Source organism: Malurus melanocephalus, unplaced genomic scaffold (assembly GCF_030028575.1).
Source record: "Malurus melanocephalus ecotype Western Australia unplaced genomic scaffold, MMel_1.1 scaffold_557, whole genome shotgun sequence".
NCBI lineage: Eukaryota > Metazoa > Chordata > Aves > Passeriformes > Maluridae > Malurus > Malurus melanocephalus.
The window spans coordinates 154,573-174,490 of record NW_026623789.1 but is presented as its reverse complement, the minus strand read 5'-3'; the positions used below and the strand labels follow the sequence as shown (position 1 = coordinate 174,490).

Below are 19,918 nucleotides of genomic sequence, written 5' to 3'. Positions count from 1 at the left end.
GAGCAGCATGTGGGTGGAGGTAAAGATCGCAGATGGAGATTTGAAAGGATCATTGGGTCGTTGCTGGATGACTTTCAGCTGTATGAAATGGGGGTTTGATTTAATTCCTGTTCCCTCTTTGGCCAGAGCAGTCCGCAGCCACTCCTGGCTGTGCTCCATCAGCCATTCCTTGATTTTTTTTATTTTTTCCTTGTTCTGCTGTTCCCTGTGCTGCTCTGCGCTCCAGGCGCCGTTACCGCGACCCGCCCGCGGGCACACSGCGCGCAGCCGCGCGGCATGAGCCTCGCGGGCCGCCGTCCGAACGGGCGGAAGCCGGGCAGCGGGGAACCCGAGCTCGGTGCGCATGCGCCCGCCCCCCGCCTCCCCTCCCCGTCCTCCGCGCTGATGGCGGCGGCGATCATGGCGGCGGAGCAGGAAGCCGCGAAAGGCGGCGGCGGCAGGAACCGCGGCGGCGTGCAGCGCGTGGAGGGCAAGCTGCGCGCCAGCGTCGAGAAGGGCGACTACTACGAGGCGCACCAGATGTACCGGACGCTGTTCTTCAGGTAGGGCCGCGCCGGGCCCGCCGCGCCGCCCCTCCCCCGCCCGGCCTTCCAGAGCCTTCCCACGCACTCTCCCCCGCTGCCACGCGCCGCGCCCACGGCCGCTCCCCATTGGCTGCCGCTCCTGCCAATCTCCGCGCCCCGCTCTCTGATTGGCCCGCGGGGGGGCGGGGTGGGGTGGGGCGGGCGCGCGGCGCCGGTGGGAGCGGGCCCCGGGCTGGAGCGGAGAGCGGCGGGCCCGGGATCGGTGCGGCCCGGCCGCTGTGTGGCACCGCCCTCAGCCCCGCCGGCTCGCTCACTGAGGGGCTCGGGGCCGCGCCGAGAACCCCTGCTCGCCCGGCTTTATACCGACCCCGGCCCGGTCCCTGCCCCGCCGGCCCGGGCACCGGCTGGTGACGCGCGGGGGGSGTTGCGTCACACTGCCAGAGGTCACGGACAGAGCGGAATTTGGCGTCCCCGTCCCCAAACGGCTCTCGGTGGCCCCGCGTTCCGGGGAGACCGAGTGAGGCCCTCCGCCCGGCGGGACGGGCTCGGGGTGTCCCCTGGGTGTCCCCTGGGTGTCCCCTGGTGCTCGAATCGGCCTCACCCGGTTACCGGGCCCATCCCGGAGCTGAGCCGTGCTCAGGCGGGGCTGTGCCAGCTCGGTGTGGATGTCAGGGGGCCGCGCAGTGTCGGTTTTCAGGGTTTGAAGGTTGATTGTTGCTCGGCCGTGACACGGGGCTACTTTGTTACACGGCACRGTCGCCAAGGGGCAGCTCTCAGGGTGGTCAGAATCGCCTGCTCGGAGGAGCTTTTTGGAATAAATTCCACTGGTGTAGTGTTGGTGACAGTGACTAAGTAAAGCAGGCCTGGGCATTTGTTCAGAAATGTTACTGCTGTTTCTTGTCATAAGAAAATTGTGGAGGGTTTTTTAGCCTTCATTTTTCGCATTCACTGCAACTTGCAGGTGTCACCTTTTGTCTCAGCAGAGTTTAAAATGCACAGCCTTGCTTGCAGGTGCACCGAATAATGTGTTAATTCTAGAGGCTTCCTCAGTTGCTCCCAGCTTTGTTTGCTTGTGGCTCTGTTGGGAAGGGATGGGACCAAAAATTGGCTTCACAAAAAAGAGCTCTGAGGTCCTCAGGTCCAATTTTTGGCTTATCCCCACCTGTCAGTGGACAGTGGCACTCGGTGCCACATCTGGTATATTGTTGAGCCCTTCTAGGGAATGTGACTCCACCTCTTCCCTGGGCAGCTGGGCCCAGYTCCAATGCTTGACCATYCTTTCTGTGAAGAAATTTCTCCCAATTTCAAACCTGAACCTCAGCTTAAAACCATTTCCTCTCATCTTGTCATTGATTGCCTGGGAAAAGARCACCTGGCTCCAAGCTCCTTTCAGCTGTTGTAGAGAGAAGGGTTCCCCAAGCCTCCTTTTGTCCAAACTCCAGCTCCCTCAGCTGTCCAGACTCGTGTTCTGGACACATTCTGGCCWCTCAGTGTCTTCCTTGAAGTGAGAAGTCCAAAACTGGACACCACCCTGCATTCCCTGTRTCTTGTACTGCTGTCCTCAGACCTCATCTGAGCTAGGATGAGAACAGGCATGTGAGTAAGCTCAGACAAATAGCAGTCATGGAAAAAAAGTGGGGAGGAAAGTCCGTGTTCATAATCCAGCTTGTGCTCCCAGTGTCCATCAGCCTGCCCTGCCCTGCCCTGTGTACCAGCACCATCACRTTAAATCAGTTTGTTCTTCTGTAACCCCTCTGATGGGATCAGCCAGGCACCATCCAGGCCTTAAGACTTAAATTGTATTTGAGAATAAATCTAAATTTAAGACAAAGCCTGGCCTATTTAATAGTAGGGATTATGTGGTGTGGTGTCTGCAGTGGGGTGAGGAGTCTCAGCTCAGGAGGTCACTTCTCCTGCAGTCTTCTGGATGTATTTACTCACATGCTCAAGCCTCTCTGAATTCATTTGGAATCAAAGGTCCTGCCTTTTCCATTTTAAATCCAAGTGTTCAGTTAAAGAAAAGGGTGGCATTTGCATGTCTGGATAGTCTTGTCAATCCTCTGTAAAATGTGATAAAAATCAGCATTTTTTTTCAGAGACACATTAAGATGGATTGGGAGCTCTGGAATGTGATTGGGATAGCTAGTGCATGCTCCTTTTAAACACACAGGCCTGTAAAACATTTGTCTTGTCTGTCAGAGGTTAAACTTGAAATCCTGACTCAGTTTTATGCACTSAGATGTATTTTAGGGTGGAGGAGGGGAAGAAGTGGAGGAGGAAAGATTACCATAAGCCTGTCTYATGCAGACTTATTATCCCCCCATGATCCATGGAGCAGGTGGAAAACTTCTGTTCCTGCCTAACCCTGAGCTCCCCCAAATACACCTGAGCTGGTGGGGTTTGTTACTCCACAGGCTGCCTGGGCTGAACTCTTCTCTCTTCATGATTTGGTAACTGAGGCAGACTTCAGTGTAACATCCTTGTTTCATCCATTTCTATTTTCCTAATGCTTGTAGGTAATTTTTTGGGTATGAATAATGTGTTCCAGGATATCTCTTATTCTAAATGCCATTTACAGCAATGACATCAATATTTATTTTTATTAAACAACTTTCCTAATGAAAGTTCCTTGCAAAATCCCAACTCTTTAAAATGTGTTTTATACTGTAAAATTGTTTTCAGCATCTTTTAGTATCTTCTGTAATAATTCCCAGATTCAGAGCTTCCATATAACATTGYGAATCTACTGGAAGTAAAATTTGTGGAAGTGGATCCATGCTGAGTCCAACTCCTTGAAGCAAACCTGGATGTGAGCCCAGCTATAAAAACTGTGGATTCATTTGACTCACATGCAGAGCATTTACCATGGTGATTGCAGATCTGAGCTGTGGAGGATTATTCCAAAACACCACCATCGTGCTTGCATTATTTCAGTTCTGTTTTGGATAAAAGACCTTGGGCTATCTCAGAGTTGATGAGCAGGATGAGAGGAGTGTCTGTTCCCTGGTTTGTTGTGTGATGTTTCCAGTAGGGCCTGTCCCCAGAGCTGTCACGTGTGACAGGAATCTGGGGCACAGCWCGAGAGGTTTGGGATGTTCTCTCTGATTGAGTGTCCCCATGGCCACGCTGTCCTGCTGTGCCACCACCCCWGAACCCCATGGACACTCTTTGGAACAGCCTGGGGATCCTTAGAGCTTCAGGACACTCCTGAGAACAGAAAGGGGTGACACAGACACAGACACAGCCCAGCCAGGTGTGTCACAGAGAACAAACCAAACACTGCAGGTGCTGAAGCAGTGGGGTAGAGCTGGTGCTTATCTCTGCTGATAGRAGCAAATCAGCTACTGAGAACACTGGCTTTTTGAATAGCAGTTAAGAGAAATGGAATTTGGAAACTCTGCCACACCTAAACTGCTTTTATGGGAAATGCAGTGTTTATAATCTAGAGCTGTGACTCTCCAAGAGCTRTAGTTACTGACAGTGATGATGTGCAGGAGGCTGCAATCACAGCTCTGTGGTTAGAGGTTCTGAGGTAACACTGGGAACAAATTCTTTCATCCCTTATTTCTTCATTAACTCTTWAGTGAGGAAAGTTTTGAAGCATTATATTTTCTTTTAAAGTGTTGCATGATGAGCCTTGCTGGCTGTGCTTGTCTTACTCTCAAACCCATGAGAGACGAGCTCCTTTGGCTCAGCACAGGACTAAGAGGGGCTGATGTCCCCTGGCAGAGTTGTAGTGGTCTGACTTAGACCACTGAGCTCTCCAGGAGGTATTCCAAAAACTTTTTCACTGGGATGCCTTTGGTAGAGGCTTAGTGCATTGGTATCTTTTGCTCAGATGAAATCCAGGGTTTATTCCCTTTCCTTTCTTCCAGCCCCAATCAGTTTTGTAGCTCTCCATTTTCATTCTTATATTCTTTGTTTTATTCCATCAGGTCTGGAGCAGAAAATAAATTGCAGTTCAGGCTACATCATTATTGAAACTARCCTGATTCAAAACTAAATCCCTTGTTATCAGTATTTTAAATTTGAGCAATCTTTTAATCCTTTAAATATTAGTAACTTCTAGCATACGCAACTAACTTAGTGGTAATTTTTATCATGGCTTTGGTATTGTTTTCAGGTATATGTCACAAGGAAAACATGCAGAAGCAAGAGAACTAATGTATTCAGGGGCTTTACTGTTCTTCAGTCATAACCAGGTAAGTCACTGGTTTAATGTGTGTGATTTGGGGTGGGGGCAGAGGGTTGTTACTCCCAAGATGTTGAGAGATGAATGGTGAGTTCTCAGTGGTAAATGTTTGGGATAATTGCATTGTAATCTTTTGTTTTATCTCTTTGTTGAGCCCTTCTCCACAAAGAAGGATTATGCCAAGCTGGAACATGCAGCARGAGTGCTTGTGAGCATCCAAACAATGCCTGTGTTCTGCTTTCCTGGAGGCTTCTCTTTGATGCCATCAAATTACTATAATTTTTTTATCAGGAAGGCTGAGACTTGATGYTGTGCCCTAACTGTAGATGTTGATAAAAGCATTAAACCTGCTGCTGCCAAGATTCTGCTTGATGTTTCTTTTTATGTCCTGAKCCATTCATCACTGCCAGTATCTGTGTGTTTTGTAGCAAAACAGTGCTGCTGATCTGTCCATGCTGGTTTTGGAGTCTTTGGAGAAATCGGATGCAAAAGTAGCAGAAGATCTTTTAGGTGAGGYGACCTCTGCTCTTGGTTTGATGGCATTTAGTTGTGCTTTCCCTTCCCAGTGACTGTTGTTAATGGTTTTGAAAGCTGCAATCCTTTTTGGATGCATTCCCAGTATGGCTCAGAGTTACCATCCCCATAGAAATGGACTGGGGCAAATTTCATTAGAAAATAAGGGGTTCCTGATGAATTTGTGGGCATGTTTGGAACTAACTCTGCTGCCTGTCTTAGAAATGGATCTTATAGATGCATTAGAAGCAGCAGATGATCTTATTTTTCTTATTGCTAAATGTTTTTTAATCTTATTGCTTCTAGAAAACTTGGCTAAATTGTTTAGTTTAATGGATCCAAATTCTCCCGAAAGAGTGGCTTTCGTATCCAGAGCACTAAAATGGTCCAGTGGGGGATCAGGAAAACTTGGACATCCAAAACTACATCAGTTACTAGCTATTACCCTGTGGAAAGGTAAGAAAATTCAACTGGCTTTTCTGTGTTTTCCTTTGAAAATGTTGAAAGCAAGATGTTATAAGAGATCTACTTTGGGAATAATCTAAGGAAGCTGAAATGGAAATGATTGATTGAGTTCTGCTATTATCTGATTTTTGCATTAATGTCTTCTTAATGTTACTAACAGGAAAAAAATGAGTCTGTAGCTCTATATTAGTGCAAAATTCAAAACACAACTGCTGCAAGGCTSTCTCTAAAAGGCAGGTTGATCCTTTAGACATTGAGGTAGTTTGATTGTCATTAGGAGAAAAATTGCTGGGGAGCAGAGAYGTTCTGTTGGCAAGTTTTGTTTTGTTTTTAAATCCTGGATAAACACGACAAAGATTGAAATACATCACCTGGCATCCAAAACAGTCTTTGGACTGTAATTAAGTACTTTTTGAGAAGTTGGCCAATGGGGTTATTTCAGAATGAATGCTCTTGCCTTTGATTTATGAGCCGTTTTATCACTTGTGATGGAATGTAAGAGAAGCACAAAATGCTCTAAATAATTATTTTAATTGTGGATGATAGCCAGTATTTACAGTCTTGTGTTCAAAACACAACAAAGGTGATTGAGAACAGTTGAACACAYGCCATTAGTTCTGTGGTTTCTCATGGATAACTATGCAAGATGATTGTTTATTTTACATTTTTCAGTAGCTGCCAAGTGTTGACAGTGGTTTCATGTAACAAGGCTGACCCAATAATGGTCAATGCTGCAGCCTCTCTGTGTGCCATAGGCAGTTCCCTGGCTGCTCTCTTGGGATTTATGCTGCCAGCCAGAAAGGGAGGATTTTTCTCACAGCATTCAAGTTAGAGGCTGCTACAATTAGGATAAGAAACAGTTGCATTCTGAAAGTAAAACTCCCCATTTTGTAGCCGCCTGCTCACTGTTCTCTTGAAGAACAAAATGCCTACATTTCTTAGTCTGCAGCTTCTTGAGTTTCATTACAAAAGGCTCAGTTTTTTRAAACAAAGCTTTCAAATTCAAAAGATTAGCAGCTACCCAGTTGTGTCATTGCAGGGATTTTTCATGATCTTTTGCTTCAAGTTCTAACAAATCATTGTCATTTCTTACACAGTTTTTGCTGTATAATTGCTGTGCTGTTCAGCATATGGAAGTGATTTTAATTTTGATAGCAAGAGTGGGCTAAGCTAAAAATAGGAAATGAAAGAAGGMCGCTGAAAGTGCTATTTGACTTCTTGGTGCACATGGTCAAATATAGAATTCCTTGATTCCTGTCCTCAACACTGATGATAGCACATCAAATGTCAGCATTCAGTTGGATAAAATAAGATTACCAAAGTTCAAGCCAGTGGTAGCTGTAATTGAGTAAACTGTATTTAATAGCAGTYCTTCCAATGTATTTGGGATACAATTTATTATTATCTCCCTTTATAAATTGTAACTTACAGACTTTTTACAAGCTGTCTTGTTTATATAACTCTTGTTCTTTTACCAGCTTATAAAGCAGAAGCCCAATAAATTTTGTTTTTACATTCAGGTATGCTGAACCAATTTCTTAAAATCTTTTTTCTCTTTCTTTTTCTAGAGCAAAACTATAGTGAATCTCGATATCACTTCTTGCACTCCACAGATGGTGAGGGCTGTGCAAATATGCTGGTGGAATACTCCTCATCCCGTGGATACCGCAGTGAGGTGGACATGTTTGTAGCTCAGGCAGTACTACAGTAGGTGTTAAACTTCTTTTAAAGCATTTTGCTGAGATGATATTATGTGTGGGACCWGTCTAATTTAACCACACAGCCTTTGCAAAAGGAACTGTGAAATTGGTCAGAACAACAACAGGAGAAAACCATCAGAAAACTGATGTGTTAAGTTCGTTAGACTGGGTAGAAAAAAAAAACCCAAAACATATTAAGGTCAAAACCTGAAATTATGTTAACTGCCTGAAGAATGAATATAATCTGTTTAACCCTGAAAGCACAATTCTTAGCTTTGTTAACACTACTTTATGTCTCGTTAGGGCTTATCTATATATTCTTACAAAGACCAGACCCATGTAGGCCCTAYATTTACCCTTAGCATAGTGTTTGCTCTCACTCAGGTCCTAACACARCTTGGCATGGTCAGCCTGGTCTGTGAGCAGCAATTTGATGGCTCTCACTGTGACAGAGTTGCTGCTGGCTCTCATTTGAGGCATTTATTTAGTAGGAGGTRGGAATGCAAGCTATTATGTGCTTTTGCAGAGCTGATGTAGAATGAAGGTTGACAAAGCCAATTTTACTGTGTTTAATCAGCTGATGGTTTTCTTCAGTCAGGGAAAGCAGCTCATGGAGGAGGCTGAGGAGGAGGTGGAGACAGGACTGTGTGGCAGGGAGTCAGGGAGAGAGTAGGTGTTGGGGGAGAGGGAGGAGGTGAGAGCAAGTTTGTCTCTCTTTTGGCAGCAGTGAGCTGTCATGTCAGATTTGTCCTGCTTTCCATAGCTGGTTGCTATAGATTGCTGTGATTTTGAGCAGCAGCAAATCCTTTATGGAAATCCAGTATATGCAGGACTCTTAGACAATTTTATGGTGCTTTGTTCTGGAGGGGGAGAGATTCTGTGAAGAAGTTAAAAGCAAGAGATTATTTTTTTCAGTGTTCATACAGCACTTCTACTGCATCTTTTACTGGCCTATATGTCARATACTGTGCTAAATCCTCTCACACAGCAGTTTCAACTCTAATGAGAATAATTGCAGTTCCTTGCTAGCAGTGAAGCAAAAGAGCCCCAAGCCCTTGCACATGTGAGGGTGCAGAGTTAGAGGCCAGCCTGCCATCCAAAATGAGATGGCTCGTGGCAGTCTTTCTACTGCTTGGTGACAGTGTTTGTCCCAGTTAAAGGCTCATTAGGCCAATGGGACTTACAGAGATTGCCAGTTAAATTAACTGGACCTGAACAAGGGTTTGATCTGTTTGGGGAATCGATCTGCTGGGGACAAATGGCTCGGGAGCTCCAAGTACAGCTTTATTATGAGACTTTTAGGCATGTGTGTCAAGCTGGTCCTAATGCCACATTCTGTTGAAGTGGAATAGAATTACAGAGGAGTCAACAAATACTGACAGATACGTACTAAAAGGAGTTGTGTTTGGGGATGAAGGGGTCTTTAATTCACTTTTAACTCAGCAGAGTAAACCAGTAGATGCAGATATGTTTAATGTGAATTACAGAATAGCCATTCCTTCCACATTTTGGTTAAATTGATGCTCTCTTTTGGTAACCGTCCTGTGTACAATCTGCTTAGATCCTGGTTAAATTCATTCTATGAATATTTAATGTCTGTTTTCCCTCCCAACCTGCCTATTCCACCATGTGTTCTAGCAATGATTTTCCCCTTCCTCAGCTGATGGCCAGGCCAGCCCCAAAGATGTACATYTGTGCCATTTGGGTTTTGCCATCAGTTCAAGCCTGAGATGGCCTCTGTGCACAAATGAAGTAGATTGTTGAGCTTTTGGCTTCCATTTTTCTTTCTGCAAGTGAAACCATTTCTCTGCCTTTTGTTTTTAACTTGCCCYGTTCTCTTTCCTTTTTCAGATTTCTCTGCTTGAAAAATAAAACCAGCGCATCAGTTGTTTTTACGACATACACACAGAAACATCCTTCAATAGAGAAGGGTCCACCCTTTGTGCAACCACTGCTAAACTTCATCTGGTTTCTGTTGTTGGCAGTTGATGGGTACAGTCTGATTTCTGTCATGTTGTTCTTGGTTTTCTTTTCAGTTGTTAACTGAGATTACATTTTTGGTTGTTTCCTTTCTAGAGGAAAACTAACAGTATTTACAGTATTGTGTGAACAGTATCAACCTTCACTGAAAAGAGATCCCATGTATAATGAGGTGAGTTACTCATAAACAGGATTTAACCCACTGAATTAGTGAAATAATGGCTGATTGTYTCCAGCTTTGTGACTTGTACATAGGAGCTGGTGATTTACCTTGTGTGGGTGATTTCTGCCCATATTATTTCCATTTATAAATGAAATAATTGACATATTTTTTTTATCTTGTGTCCTTGCAGTACCTAGATAGAATAGGACAGCTTTTCTTCGGAGTTCCGCCCAAGCAGACCTCGTCCTACGGGGGATTGCTAGGTAAGAGTCTGATCAGTGACTTGGGTAAAACATCTGTGCTGGAAACAAATAATCCATTCTGATGAATTTAGAATTCTTTTCGTAGCCTGTAGAAACAGCCCCTGCTGTAGAACACAAGAYGAATGAGTTGCATGTAAAAGTAGTTTGGGGGAGTTTGTAGATCTTTCATCTTTGAGAAGGGCAGAAGCACTAAAAAGACTTTCGTGGTTAATTTTGGAGATTAAGGTATCACTTCCTAATGGAAAGAAGAATCTCAGTGGTGTTAAGGCTTCATTTCCTCAGACTTCAGTGGCCAGTTTTTAAGTCAAGTCTGGTAAGGATCTAATCAGTGCTAATATAACATGAATRTGCCCAAAGAGAAGGTTCTGAAATTAATACTGCCCTTCTACAATARCTGAAATGGAACAGAGAAATTCCACCCTCCTTTCCTGGCTCTTGAATAAAATATAATTTGAGTTTAATGTTTTGCTTGAGAGCTAAGCTTCTTTGTAAATTGATTGATGATTAATGAACAAATGTCAATTCACTTACACCCAAAGTTTGATGAAAAACATGAACATCATGTTTTTCCCACTTGTAATTTGCTTTTCAGCAATTCAGGCACCTTTAAATGGATGCCTGTGAATTTCAAGTTAGTTTTTTTACAGCATGATGCAGACTGTGGCTGCCTTTTGAGAGTTTCACTGCTGGAGGAGTGTTTTTCCTCTTTTGGTTAGGTTTTTTTTTCCCCTCTCAGGATGCAACTGTAGCACATAAATATGTGACTTTAGGTGTTTCCAGTGTATTCTTAGAAAAGGAACAGTATCAGTGTACAGCTAAGAGTATACAGCTTCCCAAATCAATATTCTTCATGGAAACCAGTGTGGGATTACTGAGGTCTTGCTGAGACTCTTTTACTTCCAAACTCTTGGGGTTTTTGTTACAGAAATCTGCAGGATGGAAGATTAGTTACAAGTTTTTGAGCTGAGATTTTAAAACAAATGATTTTGACTGTCCTGTRTTTTATTCTAGGAAATCTTTTAAACAGTCTGATGGGAACTGGGGAAGATGATGACACAGAAGATGGTCAGGAAGACAGCAGTCCTATCGAGCTCGACTGAATGTTGTTGTCATTGGGTGCCGTGTAAATCTGATGATTCGATGACTCCAAAGACACTTTTGGAATTTGAATCCTGCAGTTGTTTCTTGGCTCCTAAAAGGGCTCCTCTGGTCTTTTAGAAATGGTTGCTGAAATGTTTATACTGTCGGTCTATATTATTTATGTAAAAAAAAACAAAAAAAAAAAGAAAGAAACCAACAAAAAGTAGCCAAACGAACCAATGGGAGCAGTTGTTAGTGGGTTTCTGATCCAGCGGCTGGGGACTGATTAAACATAGTCTGCGGTTTCTGATGCAGTATTCCCTTTTGCACAGTCATTCAATAAAGCATAAACATGGGGCTTGTCCTTTATGGCCTACCCAATTCCGTCTCTGTCCTGACAAAGCCTCCTTGCCCTCTGCCCCATTCCGAGGAACATCTCCAAAGGCAGGGGGAGCAGTTGAATAATTGATGTGCGAGGCTGGTGCCAAAAGTACTGCGAGACGAGCTGAGCAGCATCATTTGAGATGCACACCCGAGAGACATTGATACAAGAACTCACTTCCACTGCCACGAGTAACATGCACACCCTCGATCCTGCCTTCCCCATCCCCAGCCAGGCTCTGGCTGAGCCCACGCGTGGCTTTAGCTGTTATTTCCTGAAAAGCACAAGGTTGAATYGCTCTTGAGTAAAAGCCCATCAGTGGAACGCAGGTAATTGGCTTCCAGGTGGATCTGTCTTGCCTAGGTATAAAAATTTGGCATTTAAAATACCTCCTGTGGYTTGTGGCTCTATTTTGGAAGAGATTTTGCCAGTGTAAGTTCCCAGCTGGGCAGCCTTGCTGAGTGGAGCAGAGTTCTGTGTTTAAACCGGGCTGGATGGCAAGAAAAGGGATACTGCAGAGCTTCTGGTTCTTCATGATATATTTATTTTTCTTGGGTGATTGATTCATTTAACACTTTCTGTTAAAAAAAAAGAATAAATCAATAAATAATGGAGTAACTTCACCCCCAGCAGTAGGCATAGCCATTCTCCATCTCCTCTGTAATGCAGCACAGTCTGGTACAGGGAACAGGTGAAAGGGTGGGGAAACGCTTTATTTTTTCATGATGAAAATAAAAAGGCTTAGATTAATAAACAGCAGTCATGCATGGGGGAGGGATTAATACAAATTTATTGACTGTATGAAAAAAAAAAGGCATTGACAGGAAGACTTTGTGTTAATTGTGAAGTCTCAAATAAACACTTTATACCAGGATGTGCGATACTGCTGCTTTTTAAAAGTTTCCCAAGCAGAGCTTGGGAAAAAAGCTCTGTTTGCTATTTTTTTTCACTCTGCATTTGACTGTGGATCATCCAGCCCTCAGTGCTGCAGTTTCACCTCTGTGCAGTAAAATTCGAGTGGAAYACTGGAATTTCTGGAGCAGATGGGAGTTGCTTTGCTTCGTCAGCAGGTGGAAGGAAGAGCTCCCTATACAGGATGGTGCTGTAGACATTTAATCATTAATTGGGATCTGGGCAGAGGTTTAGAACCACATTATTTAATTGCTTTTGGCTGCCAGGAACGTGCCTCTCTGGTGTCCACAGGTCCAGCACGTCCCCTCCTGTGTCCTGTATGCATTAGGAGGTTGTGTTTGCCTCAGCTGTGCCTGCAGCACCCCAAGAGCGAGCCCTGACCCCAAAACCATGGCTGGGGCACCCACGGGTGGATATGGAAAAGAGATTTTCAATAATTACAACAGGAGATACAGAGATGTGTGTGTGTGTGTAAAATATATACCCAGGAATTTAAAATACATGTATACACACACMTATAAACAGCCTTTTGTGTAGATAATAATTATATACTTCTACGGCATATAATTTATAATATTTTTATATTATACTTAATTATACATGCACACAAAACAATTTTTACAGCTACCTATAAACACAAACGAGTCCAGTCTGCCCTCTCCCTGCTTCTGCCATGCCTGGGTTTGGTAAGTAAGCATGAGTGACATAAATATTTTAAATATAAGTTAAATATATAATTACAGTTATACATACACATGTGCATGTGGCTATATGTACGTTTGTATGCAATATATCCACCTTAAATTTATAAACATATTTATGAATTATATAAAGCATGCACATGTGTATATAATATATAATCACATATTTTATAAAACAAAGTATAAAAATGTCTCGATACACATACAGGTGTATTAAATACATTTATATATTTGTAAATGGAATATGTCTGAGTGCTACATCTATACATGAATGTGTGYATATGAACACCTCATACATACACACATGTTTTATATATTATTCTGGCTGTGATAATCAACAACCCTTCCATAAAGATTATTTCTAYATTCCTAAGAACCAGCTATCCTTTGTGTATGTGTGTGCATTACACAATATACACTCMATAAAGAATATTACAGAGAAAATAYAGAGAACATACACTCTATAATACACACATATACACAAATAATATATAAAATAATACACATTGAATGTCAGGGTGGGGCAGATGGTTTTGGGGGTGTCCTCATTTCCWTTTTAACCCCACCTCCCTCCCCTGCCCCAGCACCACACGGCCACGGCTCTGACATAATAATAATTTATTGTTTCAAATGACATTTAGTACCACAGTTGTCTTACCAGTGACAGAACGAATGCACACAGCCGATGAGATGCTCTCAGATACACAACCAACCTAAGAAACGCGTCGGGCAGGTCCGTGGCTGGGGCTGGGCCTTCAGGGAACGCCAGAAATCGCATTTTTGGGTAAAAATCCAGCACCTGGTGTGCAGGTCCCAGCCCGCCTGCCCTGACTGCAGGAATTACAGTGCTCAACACCGCGCTGAAACGTCACTTCAAGCAGCGATTTTTTTTTTTAAGGTTTTTTTTTTTTTTTTTTTTTGCAGCAAAAAAAAAAAAAACAAAAAAAAAAAAAAAGAATTATTGGGGGGAAAAAAGTGCAACCACCAAGTCTGAAGAAGGGATGTGCCTGCTGGGAATGAGCAGGGACAGGCTTTGATGGTGCCTGTCAGSAAAACTGCACATAAAGCTCAACCCCCAGCCCCATCCTGGGCTCCCCAAATGGGGCAGAGCCCCCCAGACCATGGRACAGGGGTGACCCAGGGAGCCTGGCCCCCAAAGCTCTGCTTCCCCAGCATCACCTCCGGTTGGTGTCTCCCTTGCAGCCTCCTCCTCCCTAAGCAGTGTGGAGGCTGATGATGCCCATTTGCTGTGTTTCTAAATCCCRTTTGACCCTCTCCAGGTCCAGCATCACCACGCTCCCCAGGGACATCATTCAGTGATCATTTCCCTGGTGCCATGGCAGGCTCAGCTGTTCTTCACAGCACCAATTCCATGTTTTTCCAGGCTGTTTCCATCCCACAGGATGTCACCTCTGGGGACTCACAGCCCCCTGGAAAGGGCTGGCAGCTGGCTGGAAGTTCAGGGAGGCTCAGCTCAGCACSCAGGGACCTGTGCAGGGGAAAAAGTCCATGTGCCCCTGGGATGTGCCACCAACAGTCTCTGCCATCCTGGTGAATCCAACTGGGACACCCCTTCCACCCTTCCAATGGGGTGGCAGGGCCACCTGTCCCATCCCACAGAGCTGAATTTCAAGTTGGATCAGGATCTTCTCCGACGTTCCACTGCCGCCCTTCCGACATGATCGAGTGAATGATGAGGGGAAAGGGAAGTATTATTATTGTTATTATTATTACTGTTATTATTAATTATCTTTAACATTTCAAATAAAACCACGTTGTGTTGTAAACAGAAGCTCGCTCCTCAGGTCTGGCCAGACAGTCCCAGCTAAGGTTTATGTTTGAAATGGGCTTCCACTGAAAGGGAAAAAAACAGAGAAAATAAAAGTTAAAGCAGGACAAGCACTGACAGGTGGACACAGCCTGGCCCAAGCCCACCCTGACAGCAGTCCTTGCTGACTCCAGTTATCCTCATAACCATATAATTGATCCTTATAGCAGGATGAAGGCAGTGAAGAGTGAAGGACATCATCCTCTTCCTCCTCTCTGCTGAACCCACCTTTGCACCCCAGGGCAGTGAAGGGCTGCCCCACCACATGGCACAGGAGGGACAGAGCAGCATCCTGCACCCCCTGCAGCCATCCCATCATGCCAGCCAGCCCCCGGGGAACCCACCTGCATATTCCTGAGGCAGCATGGGCCTGCTGATGACTTTCTGAAATGTGGTGATCCACTCCAGTTGGTCATCCTCCGTCTCGCAGGCAAAGAGGAATTTGCGGTCCGGGGTGACGATGGTGATCCCGTGCTGCCAGTGGTTCCCCTGCGTGGATGGTGGGAGCCCTTCCAGCACCTTGTAGCTGTTTTCCTTGCTCCCAATAAAAACTTCCCCTCTAGCAAAGGCATCCTAGGAGACAGCAGAGGAGGGGTGAGTGTGAAGGGAGCTCAGCATCCCCACCAGCCAAGCCCCACCAGCCAAACCCCACAGCCAAACCCCACAGCCAAACCCCACAGCCAAACCCCACCAGCCAAACCCCACCAGCCAAACCCCACAGCCAAACCCCAACAGCCAAACCCCAACAGCCAAACCCCAACAGCCAAACCCCAACAGCCACCCCAAAGCCCTGCTCAGCCCCAGGGGCACCCACAGCACAGCACCAACACCAAGGAGCAAAATTCAGATGCACAATGTCTGATGGGCAGGGTTTCTAAAGAGTTTTTGGTGTTCAAGCATGGAGCAACTGCATGCTGGACACCCTCTTGGTGCTCCCACCAGCCTGAATGCACTGCAGATCATTGCTGTAATTATTAGTGCTATTATAATTAGTAGTAGTAGTGCAGATAATTGCCAGCAGAACCTCCACCTTACCAGGGGATCTTTGAAATACATGAGCCGTCGGTCATCCATGGTGAACCATCGCTTCTTGAATCCCTCTGTTTGCTGAAGAGATAAAAAACACTGCATTACACACTGGAACAGCACAGCTTCTCCTTTACCAGGCATGGCCCAGGAGTCTCAGAGCACCTGGAGGAGCCTGATGGGCTGGGGGAGCTGGAACAGATGGCTTCTGGGCCACCACAGCCAGGTTCTGGGCCAGCTGTGATGTGGTTTTGGATATTTTTAATGTTTGCTCCACCATGAGGGAAGCACATCAAACACATCCACAGCTTTGCCTCTCTGGCCAGGGTTGGGTTGCTGGTGGCACAAACCCTTCCCAGGCTCACACAGAGCAAGACTCGTGTTTGGAGGGACTGAAAAAGGCTTCCCATCCTACCTTTGGCCCCGTTTTCTCCATGTATCCTTCCTTCAGGTAGTTTCTAGAAAGCTTTGGCACCAGCTGCAGCAACCAAAGGRACAGAAGAGAGAGCAGTGTGAGATTGAGGGGAATGGGGATCACTGGAAGGAAAACCCAGAGAATGTCCTGAGGTCCTTTGGGGTGCAGGGGCAGCCAGGGACGGAGCCACCCTACAGAACCCTCCCAGATAATTGGTAAAATTGGTAAAAATTGGAAATGCAATTAGATTTGAGAATCCACAGCCAGGGAGGGGAAAAATCAGCAGGCAGCAGCAGCACAGTGATGTTCCTCACACAGCCACAGCAATGGCATCAGCCARGGCTAACACAATCAGCAGCTCCAGCCCCGGAAAGCACAGGTAAAAAAATAAATTTATAATCCAGGCTGCACTGACATGCAGAGAAGGAGTCAGGAATGGCACTGACACCCTTCTGCCCCTCGTCTTTCCTGCCTTCCAGCCCTCATTTTGGCTTTTRTGGTTGCTGGAGGTGATCCCTGGGWTTTTYRGYRTGGCAGTGCCAGAWTGACCCCACGGGCTCCAAATCCCACCACAACCATCCCAGCCTGGTCATAGCACAGAGCTCAGAAGGATGGAGCACTCCCCAAGCCTTCCAGCTTGTTARCAAGATGCTAAAAATGAGTGAAAAGGGAAAAARAAACCAAAAAAACCCCAACCAATAGTGCAGGAACACTCACATCAGAGTCACTGGCTCCAGGGAATGCCACTTGTAAATAATGGAAACGTGCTGCCCGGATGGCGTTGAACCAATCCACGATTTCCTGGTAATGAGGAGGAAAAGCAGAGTGAGGAGCACAGCCTGCACACAAAACAACCTGATCCTGCTGCATTTCATCTCTCCCATCACTCCAGCCCCAGGGGCAGGGCACAGCACAGCAGAAATCCTAAAAACCACAGAACACAGCACACAGTGAAGGATGGGGAACATTCCGGGCTGTGTTCAGAGCTCTGCAGCTTACAGTCAGCACCGAGGGCTTTCTGCAGAGGGAAGGGGTTAAACACAGCCCTGAGCTGGCAAAACCAGCCCCAAATGAGCGTTTAAAATATCCAGCTGACCCTATAAACACAGCTTGGCTTGTGCTGGCTGAGGAGAGAGGGATGGTGAGCACAGGGAGGGGATGCTGAGCTGTCCTGCTGTCATTAATACATGTGAAGTTTCACCCATCAGATCAGGGACATGTCCAATGAGCCAGACTTAATCCTAAAATAAGCACTGTCCACCCCTTCAGGTGAGGTCGCTGCAGTGTAGGAAAGACCATATCAAAGGAGAAGTTGGCCTTCTTTAAGATCTAAATTTTTTATGCTTTTAAAATGGTGAGGATTGGGGGAAAGGCTCACATGTGAAATTTTTGAAATCCAGTTTTAAAGAGTTAAACCRAGGTTACATCAAAAATGATCTAATGTGGCAAATAGCCACCCTCAAAAATGAAAAATTTTTGCTTTGGTTTGTTAAGCTCCTTCAAGCTGAAAGGAAAAAACCCAAAACATAACAGGACAAAYAATGTTCTGGAAAACTCTGACCTACTTTCTGAGGTTTCACTCACTTATCACTTGCTTTCCTACCCTAAGCAGCTGAGGAGACCCCAGAGAGCATCACAAAGAGCATCAGCAAGAGGAATTCCCTCCTGAAGTCAAAACCAAGCTGGAGATAATGAACAATAAACTGCTAAAATGTTGGTATCTCATACAGCCACCAACTGGGTGGTTATATACATATTTATTTGTTTATTAATTTATTTACCTGTGGGTCTTCTCTGTGATCAGGATGTGAGGTAGGGTTTCACCCTGCAGAAAAGCAGAAGCTGAAACCCTCACTGACTTCCAGCAGTAAATTGCTTCCTGGACTRTTGATAATCCATTGCCACAAATGAAGTTTGACCAAATTCTTCCCTATGAGAGTGGGGAGGCCCTGGCACAGGGTGCCCAGAGAAGCTGTGGCTGCCCCTGGATCCCTGGCAGTGCCCAGGGCCAGGCTGGAGAGGGATTGGAGCACCCTGGAATAGTGGAAGGTGCCCATGGCAAGGGTGGCACTGGATGAGCTTTAAGGTCCTTTCCAACCCAATCCATTCTGTGATTCTGTGAAATGTTAGACAGGAGCCTAAATCAGGCTCCACAACTTCAGATCAGGGAGAAGCAGCACCTTTGGGGTGCAGGAGGACACACTGGGGCTGCTGGGGGAGCACAGAGGGAGCAGAGAGCACAGGTGAGCCCTGGGGCGGCCTCCAATCCCAAACTGGGATGGAATTCACCCCAGTGGGGTTCATCTTCTTGCAGCCCTCGTGCAGCCAAGGGGCCAGAGAGATTTCAGGGAAGTTGAGAGAAATCCAGCTGGGYCATTATCATCAGATTTCATCAGAGCACATCCTGCCCCTGCATGGGACCGGCGAGGCTGCTCCTTCAGCAGCCCCAGCAGAAACCTCAGCAGCTGAAAGCCAAAGCCCAGCTCAGGCTGACTGCATCCTCCACAGCCCAGCTTAGCCCTGACTGCATCCTCCAGAGCCCAGCTTAGCCCTGACTGCATCCTCCACAGCCCAGCTTAGCCCTGACTGCATCCCCCAGAGCCTGGCTCAGCAAACCACCAAACCACAGTCACTGACACCACAGGGGCTGCAGTGCTCCCAGCAAAGAGCTGCTGCTGGTTGCTCTGGTGTAAACTGGGGGTGGCTGGAATGACACTGCCATGCTAAAAGAGCACCTGGTGACAAGTACTGGGTGTGGAGGGGAATTTTGGGAGCAGGGACCCACAAACAACCACCCCAAAGCCATGGGGCCTCTCCTTCACTCCTCCCTTCAGAGGCACCCGAGCAAGGGGATTTGTTTCAATACAAACATGAATATTTGCATTTTATCAAGTATGAGACAGGCAGAACAACAACAGTTCTCTGATTCTCCTACATCCCAGTTTGTCCCCTTTTGCAAGTCTTTGGACTGAGTCTTTGATCTCTCATTGCTCCTTCCCTGGCACTGAGGAACCTGCCTTGAAAAACCCTCTTGAGCAGCAAGAGAAGAGCACCAAACCCTTCCATTTGTATCTCATCACTCAGAATACACAGTCTGCCACCTTTGTGATTGGAAGGACACAACCAACACCCTCAAAGCTGATTGTGGATCCTGTACCCCAATCCTTTCACCCTGCAGCAATCCCAGCTGGGTCCCAGAAACACAACCCCAAACCTTCCCCATCCCTCCCCAGCCTCACCTTGCCATCTTCGTGGTACACAAAGATGTTCCTCGTGCTGTTGTCCTTCAGGTAGGTGATCTGCAGCCCGTGGGGGTTCCCGATTTTGGAGGGCTGGAAAGTGGCGTTCAGGTGCTCGATCTTCATGATCGCTTTGGGTTCTTTTGCCTGGAAAACACGGCTGAGTGAGCAAAACCCTGAGAATTGGCTTTCAGACCACAAAGCAGTTCGCYTGCTCAGAAAAACAGCAACCCCAGGTACTCACATCGTTTTTGTTGAAGTACTTCAGAGCACCTTCCCTCTCTGATAACACAAATTTTCGGCTCAAGAATTGCCCATTGTCGCGTCCTCTCTTCCACAGGAATCCTTCTCGGTAGCCTGCAGCAGAAAGGAATGACTGAGAGCCAGGGATAAAGGGCTGTGTTTAAAAAGAGAGAGTCAGGGTAAAGAAAAGAACTGACTTCAGGACAAAGCAAACCAAAGTGGACACATCAGAGCAATGACAGGGCTGAAATTTTTTCTCTGACCCACCCATCCATCTTGGGAGAGTTCTCCC

General features: G+C 46.0%; 2 protein-coding genes across 3 annotated transcripts in view; one reads left to right on the top strand and one right to left on the bottom strand.

The window, feature by feature from the left end:
* The first annotated feature begins 345 nt into the window (after nt 1-345).
* Nucleotides 346-12,134, top strand: GET4 (guided entry of tail-anchored proteins factor 4). Of its 2 annotated transcripts, none has more exons than XM_057382226.1 (9): nt 346-542; nt 4,648-4,726; nt 5,145-5,226; nt 5,536-5,685; nt 7,263-7,401; nt 9,246-9,386; nt 9,471-9,546; nt 9,728-9,800; nt 10,812-12,134. In XM_057382226.1, exons 1-9 carry the CDS (start codon nt 385-387, stop codon nt 10,898-10,900), a joined length of 987 nt encoding a protein of 328 aa, XP_057238209.1. In that variant the 5' UTR covers nt 346-384; the 3' UTR covers nt 10,901-12,134. The 2 variants fall into 2 exon arrangements, with proteins under 2 accessions (XP_057238209.1, XP_057238210.1); XM_057382227.1 differs by lacking the exon at nt 346-542 and adding an exon at nt 1,486-2,120.
* A 1,673-nt stretch (nt 12,135-13,807) lies between these two features.
* Nucleotides 13,808-19,918, bottom strand: part of ADAP1 (ArfGAP with dual PH domains 1) — a 42,829-nt gene continuing 36,718 nt past the window's right edge. Inside the window, exons 5-11 of the mRNA XM_057382225.1 lie at nt 19,628-19,740; nt 19,384-19,530; nt 16,862-16,945; nt 16,145-16,207; nt 15,739-15,810; nt 15,048-15,276; nt 13,808-14,729 (exon numbers count right to left, since the gene is read on the bottom strand). Coding sequence (XP_057238208.1) covers nt 14,701-14,729; nt 15,048-15,276; nt 15,739-15,810; nt 16,145-16,207; nt 16,862-16,945; nt 19,384-19,530; nt 19,628-19,740 — 737 coding nt within the window. The 3' untranslated portion in view covers nt 13,808-14,700. The remainder of the gene's footprint in view (nt 14,730-15,047; nt 15,277-15,738; nt 15,811-16,144; nt 16,208-16,861; nt 16,946-19,383; nt 19,531-19,627; nt 19,741-19,918) is intronic.